This window comes from Pteropus medius, unplaced genomic scaffold (genome assembly GCF_902729225.1).
Source record: "Pteropus medius unplaced genomic scaffold, Ma_sr-lr_union100, whole genome shotgun sequence".
NCBI lineage: Eukaryota > Metazoa > Chordata > Mammalia > Chiroptera > Pteropodidae > Pteropus > Pteropus medius.
In genome coordinates, this window is record NW_024352787.1 from 1480352 (window position 1) to 1504459 (window position 24108).

Sequence of the window (24108 nt, forward strand, 5' to 3'; positions counted from 1 at the left end):
GAGTGAAAAATTTGTCCCTGTTTAAATAGTTATTTTTATTTGTAGGGCCATTCCTGGAATCTTTTACATACATTCTAGTCACTGGAACTCCATGAATCACAAATATTACGAACCTCACTTCTGGCCATTCCCAGGCAGACCGGTTAAGGTCTGGGTTCCGTGAGTCATTCATCACAGACTTCAGTTTTAACCAGTTCCCAGTGGGGTTACGTGTGAGCCTTTGCAATTGTCCGTGACTGCATTGTATATACACATATCGATCGCCCTCTCTAATTCCCAGACCTGGTGTCCTGCCCTTCTGTCTGGCTTGGGTGAAGCAGCATGGAGGCACCATGCTGGCCCCTGAGGGGTAGGAAAAGAACCTGGCGCCACTGAGCAGACATCCTTTAATGGTAATCCTCCAGCGAGTCAATGTCCTCCAAAGAGACCATGAGTGTGGCCTTGTTGATGAGGAGTGTAGTCATAGTCACACAAAAAAGTCCCCAGTCTCTGCCGTAGGACCCCATGCATGGCCCATTACCCCTGCTGCAAAAAAAACAAAAAAACTGGACAGGATCTCCCCTTAGGAGCCTGTCAGCCCTCGTCAGTAATAAGCCCAGGGGCTACTCAGAATGACTGGAGGCACTCACTTCCATCCCCCACCAACTATACTGCCCGCTCTTAGCCTCTGCCACCTGGGGAGCCCCATACCACGCCAGGGCAATCAAGCTTGGCTTCTGCATGGTCGTGCAAAGCTTGCCATCAGCCAAGCTCCTGAAATATTTATATTTATACAGGCAGGGCTCAGATTTTTTTTTCTACCCACAGAAGCCACAGCAGGTAAGGACCGGGTATGGTTTGGGGAGCTTTGTTCATCCCATGATAGCAAAGCTATCAGCAGTGGTTCACCTGGTAGGGATCTCACTTACCAAAAGAGCCAGAAAGTTGGTCATCGTCACAATCTGTGCATTGGAAGAAATACACGTCAAAAAATCACATAATTTCCCCCTCCCTTTTATTTAGAGATTTCATTTCATTCATGCACACGGAAAAGCCAAAATGCCCTTCCTGATGGACACCCATCTCAGGACTCAGTGCCAGTACATTGCGGGGTGAGTGAGCACAATATGTATGTTCATTTTCAAAGATAGCATGATGTAACACCATAGAGCTTTCGTGGCTACCTATTCTGTTTTAAACTGTTAGAAAACTAGATGATTGGTGAGAAAATCTATAGAAGGGAAGGAGGCAGGAAGATCTACATTTTCAGCAAAGGCAGATGGGTGTACTCGAGGCTCAACTGGCAATTGTTCCCAAATATTTCAGCAAACACACCTTAGACAAGGGTTTTCTGAAAGAAAACAATGATAAAAGCCTGAAGATTAGGTGAATTTTCCCATAATAGTGACAGCTGTCCCCACAGAAGCAGCTGAATTTATCTCAAAACTGAAGGTTTCACTAGCTTGTGCCTCTCATCAAATTGGTTTTGCATAAATGGGAATTATTTTTAAGTAGTCCAAAATGGTATCATTTCCTAGTGGCAAATTATTTGGGTGTATTTTGAAGCTAATTAAAAGGGAAATGTCCTATTTTGTAAAGAGCAGCATTTCTATGTTTTAAAAATCAGATGTTCTCAGTGGGGAGCAGGGTTTTATCTTTGTCAGTGTTGGCTATTGCTAAGTGCATCCCAGATTGAAAATCTAAATGAAATAAATACAAGGAAAGGCATGGGGGAAGTTTATGTTGGAAAAGCAGGAAGGAGACACATACACATATATAATACATAGATGACTTTTCTGTGAATTTAGAAAGCCTTTTCATGTCATGTTGGTTTTTTGTTTTTTTTTTTTCCTATCTTGCTAGTTACTTATTATTTCACTGTAAGCAGTGCAAACATGGAGGGCTGCAGAGGTGCCAGGCTCCATCATGGTGTCCAAAAATTGGCTTTGTACATATGCTAAATTAGAGATTGGCTGGCAGAATCAGTTCGCAGATCCTCAATTGGCATGGATTTCTCATGAAAGACAGGGCCCCAAGCCCATGGGGCTCACTCCAGCCAGCAGCAATGCAACATGCTCCATCCAACAAGCCAAAACCCATTTTAAAATAAATTCTGAATCTTTATCAGGCATCATGTCCAGGCCAGGTAAAACACTCCCCAAAAGTCTAGTCCCCTTTCCTGTTTCATGAGGAAGGGATTGTGTTGAATCTTGCATGAGCCAGAGCTTTGAGATTTTTCTCCAGTGATCCGGGTCATTTCACCAAAGGACCCAGGTTATTTCATTTGCGTCCTGTATTGAAAAGGCTGCCCTGGTGTTTACAGAGGAAAGTAAGAATTCTACAGACAAAAGCCCTTCTGTTTTTCCCTTCCTTGGGAATAGGCAAACTACATGATGGTTCTGATGCAAGAAGAATTAATGCAATGAAGAAACATATTAGACAGCCAGAGCAGATAGGTCTATTCCAAACGGATTCACCATCTGGGTCTTTTTTGCTCACTGTGTCAACTAGGAGATGCCTCTCTCATTTAGCTAGTTGGTGGTTTTACTATTCCCAAGAGATATATTTTATTCTATGGACAATGATGTTTTAATAATAATAAACAGGTTTTTTTGTTGTGGTTGACCTTGGGGTTCTGCTTAATCTAGTTAAGCACTAGGGAGGAAGTGAGGAGACTTATTTTCTAGGCCAGGAGGTACCTTTGACTCAAATGATGACATCTGAAAAGTTAAGCAACAATTCTAAGTGGAGACAGTAACTTCAGTTACTTTACCTTCTGTCAAAGGGTATAGTGAAGAATCAAGAGTTGAACTAGGTGACCTTAATACCAATCAACACCTCAGTATGAAAGCTGGATCAGAGTCTTGCGTCTTTCAGGTACTATCAATTATTCACCCACTTGAGTGAGCACAGAGACCTTATCTTCCCATAGCACATCCTCAGTAAATATCACTGAATGCTTCCACTGGGTTTTGTCTTAGTCTGTTATGGCTTCTATAACAAATACCATAGACTGGGTGGCTTAAAAAACAAACGTTTATTTCTCATAATCCTTGAGGGTGGGAAGTCCACAATCAAGGTGCAAGATGGTGTGGCTCCTGGTGAGAAAGCCCACTTCTTGGATCATAGATAGACGCCTTCTTGCCACACCCTCCTATGGTGGAGAGAAAGATCATCTCTCTTGCATCTATTCTTACAAGGTCACTTATCCCATTCATGGGCTCCCCTTCATGACCTAAGTACCTCCCAAAGACCTCACCCCTAGGTAGCATCACATTGAGAGTTAGGACTCCAACATATGAATTTTGGGGAGACATAAATGTTCAGTCTGTAGAAGGTTGATTATCTCATTGGGCGGCACCAATGAGGCTAACATCTCAGGATTAATTCATGTAGGAACAAGCTTTGCATCAATACTGTATCATGTGTGATAGAGTGAAAAAGTGCTTAAATACATATCAGGAGATTTAACTTCTGGTCCTGGCTCTGCCCCCATTATGTTGAGTGACCTTCAGTAATTTATTGATCTCTGGGATTTTTTTATCTCCTTGTTTCTAAAATGACTAGATAACTGCTGAGCTTCCTTCAGTCCTAAAACTACATGACTTTATGATTCCAAATCTTAGCCAACCATCTAAAAATGCATTCTCTGGATTATGGAAGATATCTACTAGGCCTAAATAGAAAGGCTAGTCTTCCTGGTGCAAAGAGTTACTCTAAGCACATGGCCTAAACACAATGATTCAGTAGTACCACCTTCCTCTTCCCCTTAACAGGTGCTTTTTCAGTAGAGGTGAGAGGCAAAAGGGAAAGAATAGGCACTTATGCACAGAACAAATGCAGAGGCTGAATATGGCTCTAGACAGCACTGTAGTCTATAGTATTTAGAGAGGGAAGAATGAAAAAGGGAGAACTCACCTCTAATAACATACTGCTTCCTACTAGTTTAAGTTCTTTTAAGGAACCATTTAATCCACTGGTCATGGAATATGCTTCCCATAGTGGATTGAATGGTGGCTTCACAAAAGATATGTGCACATTCTAATCCCTGGAACCCATAAACGCAGCCTTATTTGGGAAAAGGGTCTTTACAGACGTAGATACTATGTTAAGATGAGATCATCCTGGATCATCCAGGTGGGCCCTAAGTCTAATGACAAGTGTCATGAGGACACACAGAGGAGAAGACCACATGGAGACAGAGGCAGAGATTAGAGTAATTCAGCCACAAAGACTGCCAACAGCCAGCAGAAGTTGGCGGAGGCAAGGAAAGATTCTCTAGGGAGGGAGCACAGCCCTGTAGATACCTTGACTTCAAATTTCTGGTCTTTAGAGTGGCAAGAGACTAAACCTCTGTTGTTTTAAGCAGCCAAGTTTATGGTCGTTGGCCATGGCAGCCTTAGGAAACTAACACACTTCAGATGAGTATATTTTAAAAGATGCACATCATTCATCGGGAACTCCAGTATCTCTTTTACTATTTAACATCATGGTTGGTCATGCTACTAATAAAAATCAAAGAACCCTGACTTAAACCATAATATTATTATTAAATAGGAATATTAGAACTCTTTTGAAATAAACATTTTTTGCTCACATAATAGCTGCCTATATATTCCACCTCCTGAATGAACCACTATCTTCTTAGGACTTTCTGTATAAGGGAAACACCCCACTATCAGGGAAAAGGGCCTCATTTTTATATTCCTCTACCCCGACTTTGCTTTGGTAACTTCGTTTCTGTACCAGATCCACACTCTTCATTAACCTCTTCATTTTAGAGTATTTCAGCTTCCTACAGCAATAGTATCAATAATATTCTTCTGTTTTATTATACGTTTACCAAACAGTTGACTATCAGTTCTTTTGGCCAGAATTTGTTGGCCTGTTCTCAGAGCTCTGTCTCGATACATATTTTAATAACCATTTTCCAACATGGTCGTCATTTCAAATCTAGAATATGATGTTAATCAATTTACTGGTTCACAATTGAGAGTGAACAGCTTACAATGTTTGTGACAATATTGGATTTATTTATTTCCAAGTGAGTGATTTTTAAATAACAGCACATTGTGCGTTCCCTTGTTTTTCACGATCCAGTTTCAGTATCTAAGCAACTTTGCCTTGATGGTTGACTTCTACTGGGGAAACTATGAAGCATTGACTTTGTACTGGTCTTGGATCTTCCTGACATTTCTGTTTCCATGGTGCCAACCACTGCGTAGTAGCACTTATTTCTCCTTTCACATCTAAATATTACCACTGGAAAGAACCCACTTTATACTCCACTGTTACCTTACTTCTACTGCTTTTTCTTATTATTCAATTCAATTCAAAAAACATTTATTAAATACCTAAAACATACTAGCCAGGTAGAAGAAACCAGCATACAGACGGTTCCTTTCAGTAGATGGTGGTAAGGAGCGACTTAGATTAGGTGTGAGCCAGTGTGTTCGGATTTATATAAAAATTGAGAAATACCCTAGAAGGGAAATTTGTTGTCAGACAGACTTCTCTAGTCCTTCAATGGACTAGGGATCTCAAGAATTCATCTCTTAAATGGACAGGGCAAGTTGGCTATTTACTAGTCACAATCAGGATTAGGAATGAGGGTTTTATAATAACTTTTGGTTTCTGGTAGTTATAGAAAGGGAGCAAAACATCAATAATGGCTCTGTCTCAATACCAGTGGAGGCCAGCTAAATGTGGGAAATGTCAAATCAAATCTGTTAAAGCAAAAAAAAAAAAAAAAAAAGGACAGAAAGGAAAGGAGAGAGGGAAATAAAAAAAGGAAAGATTGCATTATATAACCATTAAATGTTAATGAAAAAATTTAACAGATCTTGAAATATTGTCATATATTATTTCATTAAATAGTTTATATTTCTTTACTCCACCGGTTCTTTTTGTTTAAAGGGAAAGAAGGATTAAATAAGCCCTAAGTGTTACATTATGTTAGAATCTTTGAGCTGCTCCCATAGCTACATGATAGTCAGTCCAACTCCAGAGTTCAGTATTCGAAAGCTAGTATTGCTCTTTCACTAAATTGTTCTCAACTCAACTTTTAACAAAAATGAAGATATTTTAATCTTCCCCCTCCTGATTCTTATCTTATTGTTCAACTGTTTGAGAATTTCGACAGTCAAGGGGTATTATTTATTAAGGCCCCAAACAAACATATCTAAAACCAAACTAATCATCTACATACATACGCTCCAAAATGCCACCTGTTGTTCCTCCTGGGTCTCCTCCCTCTATCGTTGGAACACTTCCCAACTCCCAACACACACAGAGGAATGTGAAAGGGAATTATTCAGGACCAGTAATAGCATCTCCGGTCAATGTCCAGGGCTCAAAGGCTGGGAAGCAGGACTTGGTAGCAGAACCTGTCATTATACTGTCACGTTGCCCCAGACAGTCTTCTTGCCCCAGCTGCATGCTCTGTTCTCACCATCACCCTGCTCTCCACCTTCCATGTGCAGATGATTATTCTCTTCTTTTTTGTTAGTGTACAGGCTCAGCTGCTATAATAAGACCCAAAGCTATAATAGCTCGAACAAATGAAGTTTATTTTTCTCTCACCAGAGGCAGATGGGTGGTCCAGGTGGGTAGGCAACGCTCCTCCTCAAGGTCATCCAGGGACCCAAGTTGTTTCTACTTTGTAGCAATGACAGCCTAATCTGCATGGCTGAAACTGGCCCCATACCTTGTTTGAGTTCCAGCCTGTGGGATATGGGACAAGAGAGTAGAGGACAGTGGCTTCCTTAAGGGATTAAGTGTTGCACACACCATTTGTTTCATTCACAGCTGCGAGTGGGGCTGGGATATGCAGGCTTTAAGAGTAGACCATGTGCCCTGCTAAAACTTGAAGGAAGAGGTGAGAATACATGCCGGGGCCATTAGTGGTCTCTGCCACGCCCCTGTGCAACCACCACGTGATGTCTTCCCTGTTTTACATGCATCACCCTGCATTGCAATTTTTTATTTCTGTTTATTCCAAGAAGGGTAAGACCCACCCAAACCAATCAACTCAAGGAAGCCAAATATCAAGAAGAGCAAAGAAATAAATTGCTAAATACTAAAAAAGTTTCATCATATAGCTTCTTAACTATAAATGAGAAATAGATCTCGCAAATTACGACTAATTTTTACTTGATATTTCTTATTCGCCCTTTTCTTTTGTGGTTTTAAGTTCTCAAACTCCCAGTACTTTTGTGTCTATTAATGCTTCTTTAATACAGTTTAAAGATGGTAGGCATTATCTGTTCTTGAATTATGTATAATTATTAGATATGTATATAAAGATTAATAACAAATTTCAGCTAACTTTTAAAAAACTTATTCCATCTAAAATGACAAAGATTAAAAGCTTTTATATTTAAAACTAAAATTACTCAAAACATTAGATATTTTGCATTTTCTACCATAAAATACATACTATGTTGAAATATTAGGCCAGCAGTGTATGATTATTTCTACCCAAAAGGAAATAATAAAGATGCATATTTCTATAATTTGAAAGAGGGGAAGACAGTTGACCGGAGTAGGGTCATACAGAGAGTGTTGAGTGTTAAAGCCAGAAAGAAACTTAGAGCTCATCTTTCCGGTTTAGAAACTGAGGTCCCAATAACCTCAATTTTTTTTATCTCAAGAATGCCACTGTTTATGGCATATTTTCCATGGCAGATAAAAATGAGTTGCCAAATATAATTCTGAATATACTTACTGTTATTTAGCTTTGGAAAAAGGCCAAGACCGACTGTTATGGAATATGGTGATCTTGTCATATTACTGTAAGTTACTAAACATATAACCCTTTTGAAAAACTGAAAAGTTGGTATTAAGAATGGCTGGATTTAAGAAGACTGCCATAAAGGCCATATTGCTAAGCACATTGAATGGATGAAATTAGTCTAACAATCATAATCAACTAAAACATTTTACCAATGTTCTTAGGAATCAGCTGTGTGGCTGGCCAGCGAAGACATAATGCCTTCACAGCCTGGGCATCACATCCGGATACAGGACAGTGGGAGCCCCTGTTTCAAGTTTAGAAAGAGCAACACCAAATTTGGATCTGTCCAGAGGAGGGCAACTCAGAAGCGAGAGGATGGTGAATCTGTATCTTAGGCTTTCAGAAAAACAATTATTAGAACTAGGAACATTGGAAGACAAGACTTAGGAAACATAATAACCATCTTCAGATACTTGAAGGGCTGTTCACTGGTCTACTTACACAGGAGCAGGATGATCACTTGCCAAGAGAGTAGAAGGGGGCCTTGCCCTGAATAGAGCTTCTTGGAGGTAACTTCGAAAACCCCTCCCAACTCTAAGACTCTGATTCTCTGGGATTCTTACTCCAGCACCTAAGTTGCTGATCACATACAAGAAAGAATGCACCATACCTAAGGATGGGGAACCTGCTTCTTGCTGTAAGAACCTGACGGATTTGGAGAAAACTGTGCGTGTGTGTGTGTGTGTGTGTGTGTGTGTGTGTGTGTGTGTGTGTGTTCCTTTCAATCAGGCACTGGGGATATGAGCTACAAAATACACTTCCTGTCCTCATGTGGTTACAGTCCTAGTGTGAGGATACTGAGTTACTGAAGACAGATGAAGCCACTATGAGCTCAGAACCAACCCCAAGCCCAAGTGATTAGGCACCAGGAAATGGGAGTTTAAATTTGTATGGCCCTTTTTAAAAAAGCACTTTCAGTATACTTGTTAAAACAAGCATGCATTTCTTTTTAATCTAACATTTATTAACCAATTCCGTCACACTGTTGTCAATCCTCACCAATCCCTGAGTCAGGCACTTTTATTGTCCCCATTTTTCACATGAGGAAACTGAGGCATACTGAGGTTAAGAGACTATTTAGTCTCTTACAGAGCTGGTCAGTGGACACAGTCTGGAACTGGTTTAGAGGGAGGCTGTGAGAGTTGGAATTTCGTAGCCAATCCTTTGGAGCCTAAATGAGCATGTAATTTGACCTAGCATTTGCAATTCTAGGGTTTACCCTAAGGACATATTCAGACAAGTGCTCTAAGATGAATGTTCTGGGATATTTGTTACAGCTTTGTATATAATATTTTAGGTATCAGGGCAAATGTCACATCCTCAAGCTGTTTTGCTTCCCTATCCCTCCCACTCACTCTGTCCCTTTATTTCACCCTATTCCATTACTAAATTCTGTTCTCTTACCAATCTTTTCACGGCCTGCAATTGTTTATTGGTTTACTTATTTATTAGTTGTTTTGCTGACTGGAACATAAGTTCCATGTAGTCAGGGAGCTGTTATCTCCATCACTTACAATAGTACCTGGCACATAAAGAGTACTCAGTGAATATCTGTTGAGTAAAATGAATAAATTAAGAACAAAAAGTTGGGGAAAATTAAAATCTTAATCATTAGGGGATTGATTAGATAAATTATGGCATATCCAAAAAGTAGAATACTCTGTAGTCTTTATAAATGGCTATGTAGATTATCCCCTACATAAAGGTATGTCCTACCTGTTGGTTAAAAAAGAGGTGACATAATACATGAGTACATGACCCCTGTATTGGTTAGGTCTCCTGGTAGCCAACCATAGAATCTACCAAGTTTAAACAGAAAACAAAATAGTTTATTATAGGCTACTGGGTAACTCACAGACCCACTAAGACGCAAGGAGCGCTTCCGCAGCCAGAACACAACATTGGGAACCTCACACATGAGTTCTGCCTCACCTTGACTGCTGACTAGCAATTCGATCTCCGGATAAGTTATCTTGTAACCTCCATGTTCTTCAGGCAAACATGGATGATAATACTCGCCTTATCTACACCTCGGAACTGCTGTGAGGGCATATGAGATGCCAGACATTTGACAAGTGAAAAAGAAAGAACAAAAAAGATGTATACATTTACATCATTGTCATCTGTTATCTTGAATGTGTGAGCACATATACTTCATTCCGAAGCCGTATTACTCGGCATTGGGATGCCACTGGGATGCCATTGGTCCACTCCATTAACTAACCGTACATTAAATTGCCCATGCTAGGTCTGGACAAAAAGGCTACTAATTCTGGCAGTTTGTCAAGCTTTTCCTAAAATCATCTTCCATGTGAATTTAGTCACTCTTCCTGTGGGGTGACCTGTCCTTTTCTCCAGGCTCACTGAGCTTGCCATTGGAGGATGCTGTTCTCATCTCTGGGTCCTACACTGTGCTAGCCTCAAAGCTATGCTTTTTCTCTGAAAGGCTTCCCTAAGCAGCATCCAAAGGCTGTTAACCAAAGCTTCATGTATGGTTTAGGCAATTGACTAGGTATATATCAAAGGCTGGATTCAGTGAGTTTTAAGATGTCCTTATACAGAACAACACAGGTTTGAACTGTGCAGGTCCACTTATATATGGATTTTTTTCCAATAAATACTGTAAATGTATTTTCTCTTATGATATTCTTAATATTTTGTTTTCTATAACTTACTTTAGAATATAACACATATTACAAAATATGTGTTCATCGATTCTTTGTTATTGATAAGGTTTCCAGTCAATAGTAGGCTAGTAATAGTTAAGTTTTTGAGGAGTCAAAAGTTATTCTTGGATTTTCAATTGCACTGGGGGTTGGCACCCCTAATCCCTGCATTTCAAGGGTCAACTGTAATTCCATTTTTTGCATATCTTTGTATATGTTTTTTAATCTTTGGTTCTCAATGCCTACTTCTCATTAGAGGAAAAGAGCATTGTGATACGACGGGGGATTTTAATGTAGTACTGATATCGTTAAGAAGAACTTTAATGTTCCTGGAACCAGGCATGTGTTGCCAGGTGGGGTGATTTTCCCATTTTCTATATGTCCAGAGGCCTTTCCTGGCAGAACTTCTAGCCCATGGGACTTTCATCTTCATCTTGCACGAAGGATACAATTTGGTTCTGATGCATGGATTATTGAAGCCGCTGAGCATCCACACAATCTGTTATGCTAAATCACACCTGGTGTCTGAACAGAGAAGGCTCTGGCAAGCATCCTTGCCACTGGGACCGAGGCCTCTGACTCTGACGCCAAAACATGGCAGTGTTGTAGAGAGCATTCCGAGAGCCTGGCTCACCGGCATGGTAAATTGACCTGCTTGTTCTCACGTTAAATGCTTTATGAAAATTTACTGGGTGCAAAAAGAGGGAAGAAAACCCAAGTGATTCCACAGTGAGCCTGCCTGGCATCAGTAAAGGAATGAGACCGCTGAGAAAGTGGATGTGAAAAGCTGGCAAGAGAAAAAGGTGTAAAATGCAATGAAAATCAAGTGTGGTCCCAGCCTTTGCATTGTTTTATTAGCATTTTCTCGAGGAAGATATTTAATTATAGATCTGGGATTCGTGAGCTAAGGAGGATGATTCCGGGCTCTGCCACTTTCTCCATGGCTCCCATTGTCAGAGGAATTGTGGGATGCTCCAATGTACTGCAAAGAGAGATGTCCTCCCACGTGGCGTGGTTCTTGAGAAAGGCCCTTTCCTGTAACCATAGTTCTCATAGGGCAAAATCTGCCTTTTTTTAAAGAAATAAAATGCTCTGGTGGCCGCCATCATCCTCCATTCTTCAGTTTTCCATAATAATTTTTCTTTTCCTTGTTGATTTCAGAATAAAATAAAGAACAGGGGGGAAAGTTCTACTTTTTAAAGTACCTATAAATTTTCACCTAAAAGAAACAAAACTGTTTTAATTACCACTTTCTTTGGGAAATAATTCGGAAGCAAGATAACAACAAACCATGAGAAACAAATGACTAGCTTCTATAAGATGAGTGTGTGAATGTATATTTGAGCAACAGAAATGAAAATACGCAAAGGTAAGAACCAACTGGTAATATCGTGCAGGGAGTTTAAAAATTCCTTTTTTAAAGCCTCACCTACCTTCAATGAAACTTGCCATGATAATGATCCAGTTTAGTGCACTGCAAGAAATCTTTCTTTACCTTCTATTTCTGCCGTCACGGAGCTTATTCAGTTACCTGATTTCTTTATTCAAGGCTGCCAGGGAGACTAATTAACACTAGGGAATCTAAAGAATCCCGTGTGGGACGCTGCTGGGCCACGGGCCACCGGCCACCAGCCACCGGGTAAAGCTTCCTCCCCAGAATGAGAAGTCAGCCCTGCAGCCTGCAGCTGGCCGAAATTCTCCATTAGCTCGGTTTGTTTAATTGCAAGGCTGTTTGTGCCTTATCATTAGACATTTATACTTCTATCTGTAAGCTTTTATAACTCTCGACTTATGGAGACAAGATTCTTTGTGTCAGCACCTGAGAGAAGTGTTGTCGAAGCAACTGGCACGCAGACAGGAATCCCAGGCAGCACCGTGGGCACAGCGCCGACGGAACCTACCTTAGCCTCACAGAGAAGCGGTCCACTTGCCTCCAAAATTTGATGTTGGGAAGGGAAGCAAATGTTTTCCTCCCTAGACGTGAAGGAGCCTTGGCTTTTTAGAAAAATGGTTCTTGACATTTAAGGGGACAATTTGGATCAGTTCTAGCAACGTAGCTCAAGCTGACTTGAGAACTACAGGAAGTCACCAGCCAGAATACGTTGTGAGCATCACAGTAAAACTGCTCAGGCCAGGACAGGTGACACGTGTGTTATCTGATGCGTATCTGGAACCATGGCAAGGCTGCCTCATTAAGTTATGAACCTATCACTCTTGTTTTTCCGTTAAAAAAAGAATGAAAGGCCCGCGGACCCTGCCCTGCGTGGGTAAGCCATGACACCTGTGGCGAACGGCAGTGTTTTCATCCTTATAAATGAAGGCAGATAGGTGCAGAGTCCTTTGATGACACTGTTCCCTTTCCCTTGTTTATTTTTATTCCACGCAGACTGCAACCCAGCAGGGGGCTTTTAAACCAAAACAGTTAATTACCTCTTCTAACCCAGAGAAGTTGCAAAACACAAATATAGCGAGTAGAGAGAAAGAGGGCAGCTTTGCTTGGGGCTGTGCTTTGCACCAGGTGAGGAGACAGGGCGGAGGGAGACCAATTAGAAGGCTCCCGGGAGGGAAGTGGGCTGGTGTCCCCACTTCATGTGTACTTTACATTCCCTTTTCAATGTACTGTATTGTGAATCCTCCTGATCAGAGACGCATTTACAAACACCCATTCCAAAGTTAAGTAGCTTTGGGACTACAGGCCCTCTCGCGGTACAAGCGCATGCTTCCCGCTCCGGGGATGGAGAAGTTGCCCGTAGGCGGGGCAAGCTCAAGCAGAGACCTTCTCCACTTAGTGCCCAAGGGGCTGCCGGGATGTCCCCCAGTCCAGGCGGGGCCGCCAGCAGCTTCCAATAACGAAGGAACTTCCTCAACTGAACTGCGATTCTTGTCCTGCCATCCCCGCCACCCTTCCCTCCCCTAGTGTAACAGGACCTCAGCCCTTTGTTTCTAAAACAGAGGCTCACCTTTCCCTGCTTTGGAATCCCGTCTTTCTGTCCATCTCCTTGCACCAGCATCTTCCCTACCTAACGTCATATGTCCTGACCATCTGCCTTTTCATTCACTCACTCTTCCTTCTTCTAATCTTTACCCATTTCTGGCTCTCTGCTGGGTGCCACCCTCTCCTCTGCACCTATTGAAATCCTAAGCTGCTACCCGCCTTCTCAGCCCGAAATGCTCCCTCCTGCCTCTAAGTCCTGTGGTCCTATTGTCTGTCCCACTGACTCAACTGTTATTTCACTTCCTATTCTATGGCCCCTTCATCACCACAACTAGATGATGCATTCCTCTGCTGATTTATATGTCAATATAAAGTGACCTCGATATCTTTCTCTAATCCCCTCAAACACACACACGCACGCACGCACTCATCCCCAGCACCCGGCATAGTGGATACCATTTGACTGATTCCTCTCCTACTAGTTACAAATTTTAAATGCACCAGACCAGGGCTTCTGGCAGAATCTGGGGATGGTGTTCGGGAAATTTTATTTTCAGGATCACAGATATTCATAAAGAAAGGGAAACATTCTATCAGTTATCTAAATGTCTTTAAGTATCTGGATGTTTGGCCATAAGTACATAGAACACCTCTGAGGGATGGCATTGTTCAGTGTTCTTCTGAACCCTTCCCATCATGTGCACGTGGCTAGTGGCCCCCTCACGAGAGAGCCTGCCAAAGCGCCCTGTTCCTTCAGTCACAGATTGTCCTACCTGGAGCAAGTCTCATGGTTCCTTGTACCTCTGCCACCCTGCTAGAAAACAGAAGTTGTAACATCGCCCTTCTGAAGCTGTGGAAACAAGCAATGACCGAGAACAAAGAAAATAGTAAGAGTGGGAAAATCCCTGAACTTGCAGACAAATCTGAGCCTGGCGGTTGTTATTGGCATTGAGAAAGGTAACACAAGCCTTTAGTAAGTAAAACTTTGTCCTTTTAAAAAGTTGTATGCAAAGCGTACCTCAGAACCACACTATTAAATCATAAAATTAACAAGAAATGTAAAAACACAGGCAGCGTGCCCATGAGAGAGCTTTTCTCAGCCCCAGCTCCACCTTCCTTTATGAATTTGAGTTTGAGGCCCCTCAGAGGCCCATGGGGATGTCTAGCAAGGTCCTCAAAAGAATGCGAGGGCTGTCACATGCAACTGAGGAAAATCCATCAGGAGTAGGTGGGAAAAGGCAAAGTAAAAGAGGAGGAGAGTGGGGAAGATGATGCATCGGGCTGTGACAGCAAGAAAGCCAAACACCAGCCACTTACCAGGCAGGGGCTGGGGCAAAGCCAAGTGAAGAGGCTGATGGAAGTCAGCCCCTTTTTTCTACTAACTTTTTCTCTTCCCAGGGAATTTTCATTGTATTTTGTTGAAAGATAAAGACAGAAAACAGAAAATAAAAATATCATAAGCCTCCCAAACTCACACCATATTCAAATATATATCCTTAGACTATATCAAGGGCCTAAATGTTAGAGCTAGAACCATAAAACTCTTAGAAGAAAACATAGGTGTAAATCTTTGTGACCTTGGATTAGTCAATGGTCTCAAAATGGTAACAACAGCAACTCAAGCAACAAAAGAAAAAATATATTGGGCTTCACAAAATTATAACTTTTGCGCTTCATAGTACACCATCAAGAAAATGAAATGACAACCTACAGAATGGGAGAAAATATTTGCAAATCATATATCTGATACTTAAAATATATAAAGGACACATAACTCAACAAAAAGACAAACAACCCAATTTTTTTAAATGGAGAAAGAACTATAATAGATCTTTTTCCGAAGAAGGTATACTGATGACCAATATGCACACGAAAAGATGCTCAACATCATTAGTCATTAAAGAAGTACAAATCAAATACACAATGAGACATCATGTCACACCTACTCCGATGGCTAGTATCAAAAACAAATAAAATGAAAAATAAGGATTTAGATAAATTGGAGTTCTGGTACATTGATGATGGAAGGAAAAATGACACAACCGTTGTGGAAAACAATTTGTCAATTCCTCAAAAAGTTAACTATAGAATTACTATATGGCCCAGCAATTCTGCTCCTAGGTATATGCACAAAAGACAACAAAGATTCCAAGAGTTACACCAGTGTTCATAGTAGCATTATTCACACTAATGAAAAGATAGAAACAACCCAAATGTCCATCAACAGATGAATGGATTAAAAAAAAAAAATAGTGGTGATAGTTGCTCGACAGTGTGAATGCAATTAAGACCACAGAAAGGTACACTTAAAAATGATACAGTGGAAAATTTAAATGTATTTTACCACAACTTTTTTAAATGGCCAAAGGATTTGCATAGATTTCTCCAAAGAAGATATAAAAATGGCCAATAAGCACAGGAAAAGATAATCATTAGTCATCAGGGAAATTCAAATCAAAACTACAGTGAGCGCCCAATAAATTTAATAGTAATAAAAAAAAAAACTACAGTGAGCACAGTAAGAGACACTCAACCGAGGATGGCTATACTCAAAAAGACAGATCATAACAAGTGAAGGTGAGGATGCAGAGCAATCGAAACCCCCATACGCAATGCTGCTCATGGGATTGTAAATTGACACAGCTGCTTTGGAAACAGTTAACAGTTCCTCAAAAGATTAAAGATAGAATCACCTACCATATGACCTAGGTCGAGTAGTATATACTCAAGAGAAATGAAAACAGATGTCCACACAAAAACTTGTACATAAATATTCACAGCAGCATTTTTCCTGATAGCAAAAAATGGAAACAAGTCAAATGTTCATTAACTGATAATAAATAAGGAAAAAAGTGGTATATCCATACAATGGAATATTATTTGGCAATGGAAAAGGAAGTACTGATACATGCTATAACATGATGAACTTTGAAACATTATACTAGGTGAAAGAAACCAGTCACAAAAGACCGCATATTGCATAATTCCGTTTCTATGAAATGTCCAAAATAAGCAAATCTATAGAGACACAAGATGGATTAGTAGTTGTCTAGAGTTGGGGGTAAATGGGAATGACTGCTAAATAGCATAGGGTTTCCTTTTGGGGTGGTAAAAATATTCTAAATATTAATTATAGCAATGGTTGCACCTCTGTGAATGCACTAACAACCATTGAATTGTACACTTTAAATGCATGCGTTATATCTTATTTGAATTTTATCTCAATAAAGCTGTTAGCAAAAAATCACAAGACTAAAAATAATCTTAAAAATTATTTTCCACAAATAGCAAGTAAAATGAAGTTTAAATCATTAACTAGTTTTTGACATTTTATTGTGGAAATATTCATATATATGCAAATGTAAAGAGAATAATATAAAGAACTCTCATGTACTCATCAATCAGCTCTAAAAATTGTCAACATTTTAGAGATATTTAAAAGTTTTTTTTCCTAAACTCTGTCACAAAAATTTCAAACATTAGAAAAGTTGAAAGAATGTACAGTTAATACCCATATATATACCCACCTCCTATATTCTCCCATTAGTATTTTACTCTGCCTGCTTCAATCTATATCTATCCACTATTTGTCCCTCTATCCATCCATCAATTGATTTACTTTTTAAATTCATGTCCAAGTAAATTGCAGAGAGTTGCAGTATACTTCCCCTGCATGCATAACATTGATTAGAGTTCAGTATTTGTTTACCATTCTCTTTGAGGTAAAATTTATATACAATAGAATGCACTATTTTTTAATGTACATTCCGTGAATTTTGACAAAATTTAAGCCTGTCTGATTCAAGTTAAAGCCATTGCTTTAATATTTTTTAAAAATATTTTAAAATTTTTTGAAGCTCAGAGACCTTCAAAATAAATTATTTTCATAAATTAACTATATTTTACTTTTGTGTTTTTTTAGGCTTTTCTCTTTCCATTAAATCTCTGAGGTGGGCAGAAATGCCAGTTACATATCATGAGCTACCCATCCATACACATCCTAAGCCTTCTTAGTTTTTTTAATGAAAGCTGATTTGACATTTTACTATAAACCTGTGTAGTAATGTATCTTTTATAATTAACACACCAGAAACTTTGCCCTAGCAAAATCTACATTTTTCATAGTAAACATGTAATATTACATGGAATGTAATAATTTGTGGGATGAGTCAATAAATGAAATTTTTTACTTTTTTTATTGTGGTAAAATACATATAACATAAAATTTACCATCTTGACCATTTTTAAGTGTACCATTCAGCGGTTATTAAGTGTACATTGACGTTGTGTAGCCATCACCAGCATCCATCCCCATAACACTTTTCATCTTGTAAAACTGAAACTGAAACTCTATACCCATTAAACAATAGCTCCCCATTCTCCTCTCCCCTCAGCCCCTGGCAACCACCATGCTATTCTGTCTTGACCTCACATAAGTGGAATTGTACAATATTTGCCTTTTTGTGACTGGCTTATTTCACTTAGCATAATGTCCTCAGGGTTCATCCATGTTGTAACAGGTGTCAGAATTTCTTTCCTTTTTAAAGTTGGATAATATTCCATTGTATGTATGTAACACATTCTGCTTATCCATTCTTCTATCAATGGACACTTGGATTGCTTCCACGTTTTAGCTATTGTGAATAATGCTGCTGTGAACATGGGTGTACAAATAATCTCTTTGAGACATTGCTTTTGATTCCTTTGGGTATGTACCCAGAAGTGAAATTCCTGGGTCATATGGTAACTCTATTTTTAATTTTTTGAGGCACCGCCATACTATTTTCTGTTGCATCTTACCATTTTACCTTCCTACCAACAGTGCACAAGAGTTCCAATTTCTCCACATCCTCACCAACACTTAGTCATTTTCTGGTTTTTTTTTTTTTTTTTTTTTCTGATAGTAACCATCTTAATAGGTGTGAAGTGGTATCTCATTGTGGTTACCTAGTGATCAGTGGTATAAAGCATCTTTTCATGTGCTTACTGGCCATTTGTATATCTTCTTTGGAGAAATACCTATTCAAGTCCTTCCCCCTTTTTTGAATTATGTTTGGGTTTTTGTTTTGTTTTATTTTGTTTTTGCTGTAGAGGTTTAGGAGTGTATATACTAGATATTACTCCTTTATCAGATATATGATTTGCAAATATTTTCTCCCATTCCGTGGGTTGCCTTTTAAAATTTTTTTAGTTTTAAAATTTTCATGAAGTCCAATTTGCCTATATTTTTCTTTTGTTACCTGTGCCTTTAAAGTTACCAGTGAAGGAAATTTTAAACCAGTTAACTCATGGTACATTCAATATTGTTGTAGATTTTCTGTTTTCAAAAACAGGCAAACCAAGATTTCTTTTTCACGTGGAAAACACGATGGGATAAAAAAAAACAACGCTATCACCCTGCCTGAAGAAACACTACCAGGCTGTATTAATCGATGAGAATTTATTTGCCTTCTTTTCCAATGCAGTCACTACAACAGTCTCTGTGGTTATAATAAATTTTATACATTTATAAGAAAAATACAAAAATGTAATTTACTAGTGATGGCCTATTTTATGTCACAAGCACTTCTGATTTTTAATATAAAAAGGAGTTATATGTAAAAGGAGACCTTAAATAGAACAATTCACTCAGAGTTGATTTTAAACCAAATATTGTCAAATTTTTCAAAAACAAAAATCATATAAATGCTGAGGTCAAGGACTTCTGCCCAAAATTTGTTCCACTCCATGCCTGTGACATCATTTTACAAATTAGATAAAATGGAAATGAGATGAAATAGACAAATTCAGAAAAGATAGAATTCACTAGTGTTTTTGAATATGTGGCAAGGCAATTTGCCTTTTGCGGGATGAAAATATTAATTACACATTTTTAAAAATCGCGAGTGTTTTGCATCTCCCAAGAGTCCAGAAAGTCTTTCATATTTCTTAATTACTAAATATCTGTTCAGCCGCACAGCTTTCTTTCTCATTGCTTCTGTTTCATCCAGGGTCATCTTTGCGATTTCCTCTGAAGAAGACTATACATTAACATACAAGGTTCGGGGGGTTGGGGAAAAAGAGAAAGGTGTTAATTCAGATGTTATGAAACTGTGATAATGCTATTATTTAAGGCACTTATTTGGGTCTGTTTATACTTTGTAGTTTTATAAATAAGCCCAAGGGGCTCCTCCTGGTTGTCACAATCCTCCTTGAATCTCGTATCCTGTCTGTCTCTTCCTATCCGACAGTAGAATTGATGCCGCTCTAATCCCTGGAAGTTTGGAACTAATGAACTGACTGCTGAGCTGCCGCCACGGAGCTTGGTCCCAAACTATACTGTACTTCACACTCGATTTATTCTCCAGATGGCGAGACTGTGCCGCCCTGCCGCGAGGGACCACCTCTTCCACTGGAGTGTAAAAGTGGACGGATGTTGTTTTCTTTGCAGATTTGATCATTCTGAGCTAGAAACTTGCGAAGATGATTAGTTATTAGCTTTAATGGGTGCCAGTTGAACCAACTGCACGCATATTTTCTCCTTTGATTTCGGAGTCTGCAGGTCTTGGTGATGGTTGATTTATCTGCTTTCTTACGTCACCGGAGCGTGTCTCTTCCCCAGGTGATAAGAATCCAGTCTCTGAAATCATAGCACGCCTTGGTTCCTGGCCCAGACAGAGTCACATAATACGGTGGCTTATGTATAAGGACAAGTTTATTAGCCACCGGTCCACTGCACTGAGCAGCCCATGGCACGAAATATTGATCGAACGTGGGAACTTTGGTACCTCTTAGAACACAGGTCTGTGAAGATTCTGATCTGGGCCAACTTTCTCCGTGACCTTTGCTGAGCCCACCTCTGGAATCAAACCCATTACAGAACACACTATAGTAATGAGTCTCTGCAAAGATCTAATGTAACTTGATAAAGGCCTTACTTCCATTATTCTGTCTTTTCTAGGTTGTCAGATCTTAGGGGGACCAGTTCATTCTCCGTGAGGAACGCTAACCAAGCCTGTTCTGCAGCGTTCGCACATTTAGAATACGGTTCCTTCTAAATCTTGTTTTGAAAACTCTGTTTTGCTACCAGAATGTAAGATACACCCTATACTCACACACACACACACAAAAGTCTTGTTTTAAATGGCCCCTTGTTGCTTTCGTTTTATTTTCCCTCCTTTTCCAGGGAGCACCTACTTACCAATAATCTCAGCAGATCACCCAGATAGCCTTCTGAGAAGATGGTGTCTGCCAGGCAGTGTCTTACGAATCCCTCTAACAAGATGGAAATTAAAGGATGGTCAGGGCCAAACAAGAGCCAAAGAAAAAGAGAAAAAGGGAATGAAAGTATGAAAGGATGGAGATGAGAGAAATGCTAGCAAGAATTAAGGTGTGTGTTAGAGTGAGGGGAGGAAGAGAGAACAGAATTTCTTTTCACAACTGGGTGGACTGTGGCTCTCTCTAGCTGAACATCCAGAACTAAACTTAATTATTCTTAGAAACTGCCTTGCTCTCACCCAACAGATGGCATGGGTGTGTTTGCTAGCATAGTAACATATTTCACCATTAAAATACCAAAAAGAAAAAAAAATCGTGCTTGTTGGTTGGTGTAAATTCAGTGAAGTTGCTGGATATTTTAGGATACATAGCAAAGGGATGTACACTTAGTTTATGTAAATTGCAACAAGCAACAGCCTGTTAATAAGGGCGTTATGTGGCAATATACCTACAAAGCCGTCTTTTTTTTTTTTTTTTTTGTAAAAGCGGAATCATGAAGTGGAAAGAGCTTGGTTTTAATTGTGAGCCAGAAGGAGGAAAAAAAGTCTAATAAAATACTGAGTATTCACTGCTCATTATTACAACATGAAAAGTACTAATCAGATTATACCTACAGTTGGAATTAGGTACTTCATTTGCAGCCAATTTCACAAGGGCTGAATTTTACTAAGTAAACCGGAATGTGCTGAAACCATGGCAATCTGACTTTAGATAAAAATCACAGGCAGGTTTAGAACATGAGCTTTGAACAAACAGTCCCCTTCAAATCCAAGTGAAACAACAAAACAGCTTAGAGGTCACATTGTATCTGACACCAACATTAACAATTTAGGAAGTCGATGTTGCCAGTGATCTTGCATCTTTGAGCACACATGCAGTTTAGAGAAGGGAGATGATTCGAATAACTTTCGTTTTAATATGCATGTCAGCCCGAACGATCTAGTTAGTTCCGTTCCATTTTCCATTCACTCTCTGTCCCAACAGGCCCTTCACAAGCCCGACCTACACTGAAAGAAATCCTGGAAGTTCAAATGGTTACAAGCTGCAGCAATCCTAAATTTGTAGCTGTGCAGGCTACATGGAGCATAACACATTTTAGGTTCTCTGAGGCCATGGATCTAAATACACACACTGCCAACAAGCCGGAAGCATTTCTCTCAACAGCTCTCGACAACCTTAGAACCGTGATATGGAGCTAAAGTCTGCTTTTCACCTTCAGGATTTTTTGTATTTAGTGGATGTAACAAGAGGGGATGGTAGAGCAGTGGATGAGTTTTACGGCTGTGGAACGGCCCACGGCATGCTGTGGTGCCAAGCCACCGTTGGCTGCACCATCCCTCACTTTAACTAGTGTGAGCGCTCTCTTGCTTTTATCTAAGCTTGGCCTAATTATTGGCAGTCAGAGCCCTGTAAATCAGGATTCCACAGAGCTGTCTTAAACTAGTCCGATGTACTCTGTTTCCATCTGATCTGACAACTCTAAGCTACTGTTTCCTCACACTGTTTAACTCAGACCACATTTGGAAGCCTTCCCTGCTTCCACCAGGTCGTAGACCCACATCCGTCTGGTTTAAATCTACTGTCCTGGCTTGTCTTGTTGATTAGACTTAGACTCAATATTGGTTCAAATCATTCTTTTTGGTGTGTCTGTTTTGTTTTGCTATTTTCCTAGATAAGTATTGCTGTTCAAATGGCTGTATATTGTTAAGACTTTTTTTTTTTAAACCACATTCATCAGCAGTGAGAAGCTTTAAAGTTTTATTAGTATCATAAAAACCCTTCCTAAATGAAACTACTTTTGATACGTGTTCATTCTGACAATGAGAATTTGTTGAGGGCTGTGGGAAAAGTGGAGGAATTTGTTCTTGAAACTGAAATTGGCAGGAAGTAATGACCCCAAAGTGCCTTTTTTCTCAACTCCGACTCCCAGCCCCTCAGTTTACTCCTTTCTCTCCCCAATCCCTCACCTTCATCACCCCCAACTCAAAGCCAATAGATAACGTATTTGGTTTCATGTAATTTTTCTGAAGACAATTCAAATAACTAAAGCAGACATTCAACCTTTCAGCTTTTTTTAACTGGAGCAAAGACTATCTAATCAAAGAACAAAGTTATATTTGTCTACCACTTTACGAAGGGGTTTCTTGTGGTATTATTGCTTTCCATCTGAGTAAGTCGGAGCTTTTTTATAGTGCGGAGTGTCGTTTTCCGGAGCACCTTTTAATTGAATGTCAAGATTCATGTCACTTACAAACAATAAATATTTTCAAAAAGCAAGTAAAAAGCATAAAGCACGTGGAAAAACAAAATAAATTCTTATTTTTTCCCTAATGTTAATGTGTTGGCAGATAATTATCTATATATTATCTAGCTTCTTATATTTATTACATGAAAAATAGCGAGCAGAGGACTTAGAACCATGCCTAGTACTTCGTAAATGGTCAATAAATGTTGCCTATTAATTATTTTATTTTTGCATTTGGAAAGTAATGCTAATGAGCAAGATAACGCCACTGTTTAGAAGTACGCCAGTATGCGTTACAGTGGCCATCATCTCTGTTATCTTGAGTGAAGTCTGGAAATCAGTGCTTACCTATCAGCTCGGATGACTTATTTCAAATATCATTTATTTGGTGGAGAGGAAATTTGTGGATATAGTAATGGTGCTCAAACTCTGAATCCACAAAACAGTTTCACAGGATGGTTCGACTGTGTTTCCTTTCAATGATAAATAAACTTAGGAGATACATTTTACCTCTACTTGCAGAATGAAGCTCGATTACGAATAGTAAAAACTCTCGAAGATTTTGACCTGGGCCCAACTGAGAAGTGTGTGAGAGTCAACTCGGTGTCCAGCGGTCTGGCTGAAGAAGACCTGGCAACCCTCCTGCAGTCCCGGGTGCTCCCTTCCAGCCTAATGCTCCCGAAGGTGGAAGGCCCTGAGGAAATTCAGTGGGTGAGTAGCTAATGCTTTGCTTTAATTAAAGACTCGGGACCGGCTAAGAAGGAGTAGCAGAGAGGAAGGATTTGGGTGCTGCCGGTTGTGAAAATGCATACGCAGAGCAGAAAGGGAATTTAGAAAAAGGATTGAGTCCAGAAGGCCATATTCTTCATACAAGGAGAACCTGGCTTTGCCCTAAGTCTTCTATGGAACAATTCTACTCTTGAAATGATGCTTCTGCTCTGTAACCAGATTCATGGTTTGGACAGAACAGCCTCCTCAATAAGACTTACAGAGCGGTCCTTGGAAACTAGCTTGTGTTGGATCATATCTTACACCCTGCCTGCCAGGCCCTAACCCTCCGCCCAGGAGAGCGGTGATGTAAATAGCTCTTGCCCAGATTCATTGGAGGACATCATAGACAACGAAAGCACATTAGCCACAAATGAAAAAATGAACCTAGAGGACAGAGAAGTAAAGGTCACTCCTTGGGGCAAACAGAGGAATAAACAGGAAGCTTTTAACTAGTGGTTTT

At 39.7% G+C, this 24108-nt stretch overlaps 1 protein-coding gene across 6 annotated transcripts in view; it reads left to right on the forward strand.

Annotated features, from left to right (window-relative positions):
• The window catches only part of CLYBL (citramalyl-CoA lyase), a 215700-nt gene that overhangs the window by 154604 nt on the left and 36988 nt on the right, over nt 1-24108 (forward strand). For all 6 annotated transcript variants that reach the window (XM_039849580.1, XM_039849578.1, XM_039849577.1 and 3 more), the window contains one exon: nt 23400-23588. In XM_039849580.1, coding sequence (XP_039705514.1) covers nt 23400-23588 — 189 coding nt within the window. The remainder of the gene's footprint in view (nt 1-23399; nt 23589-24108) is intronic.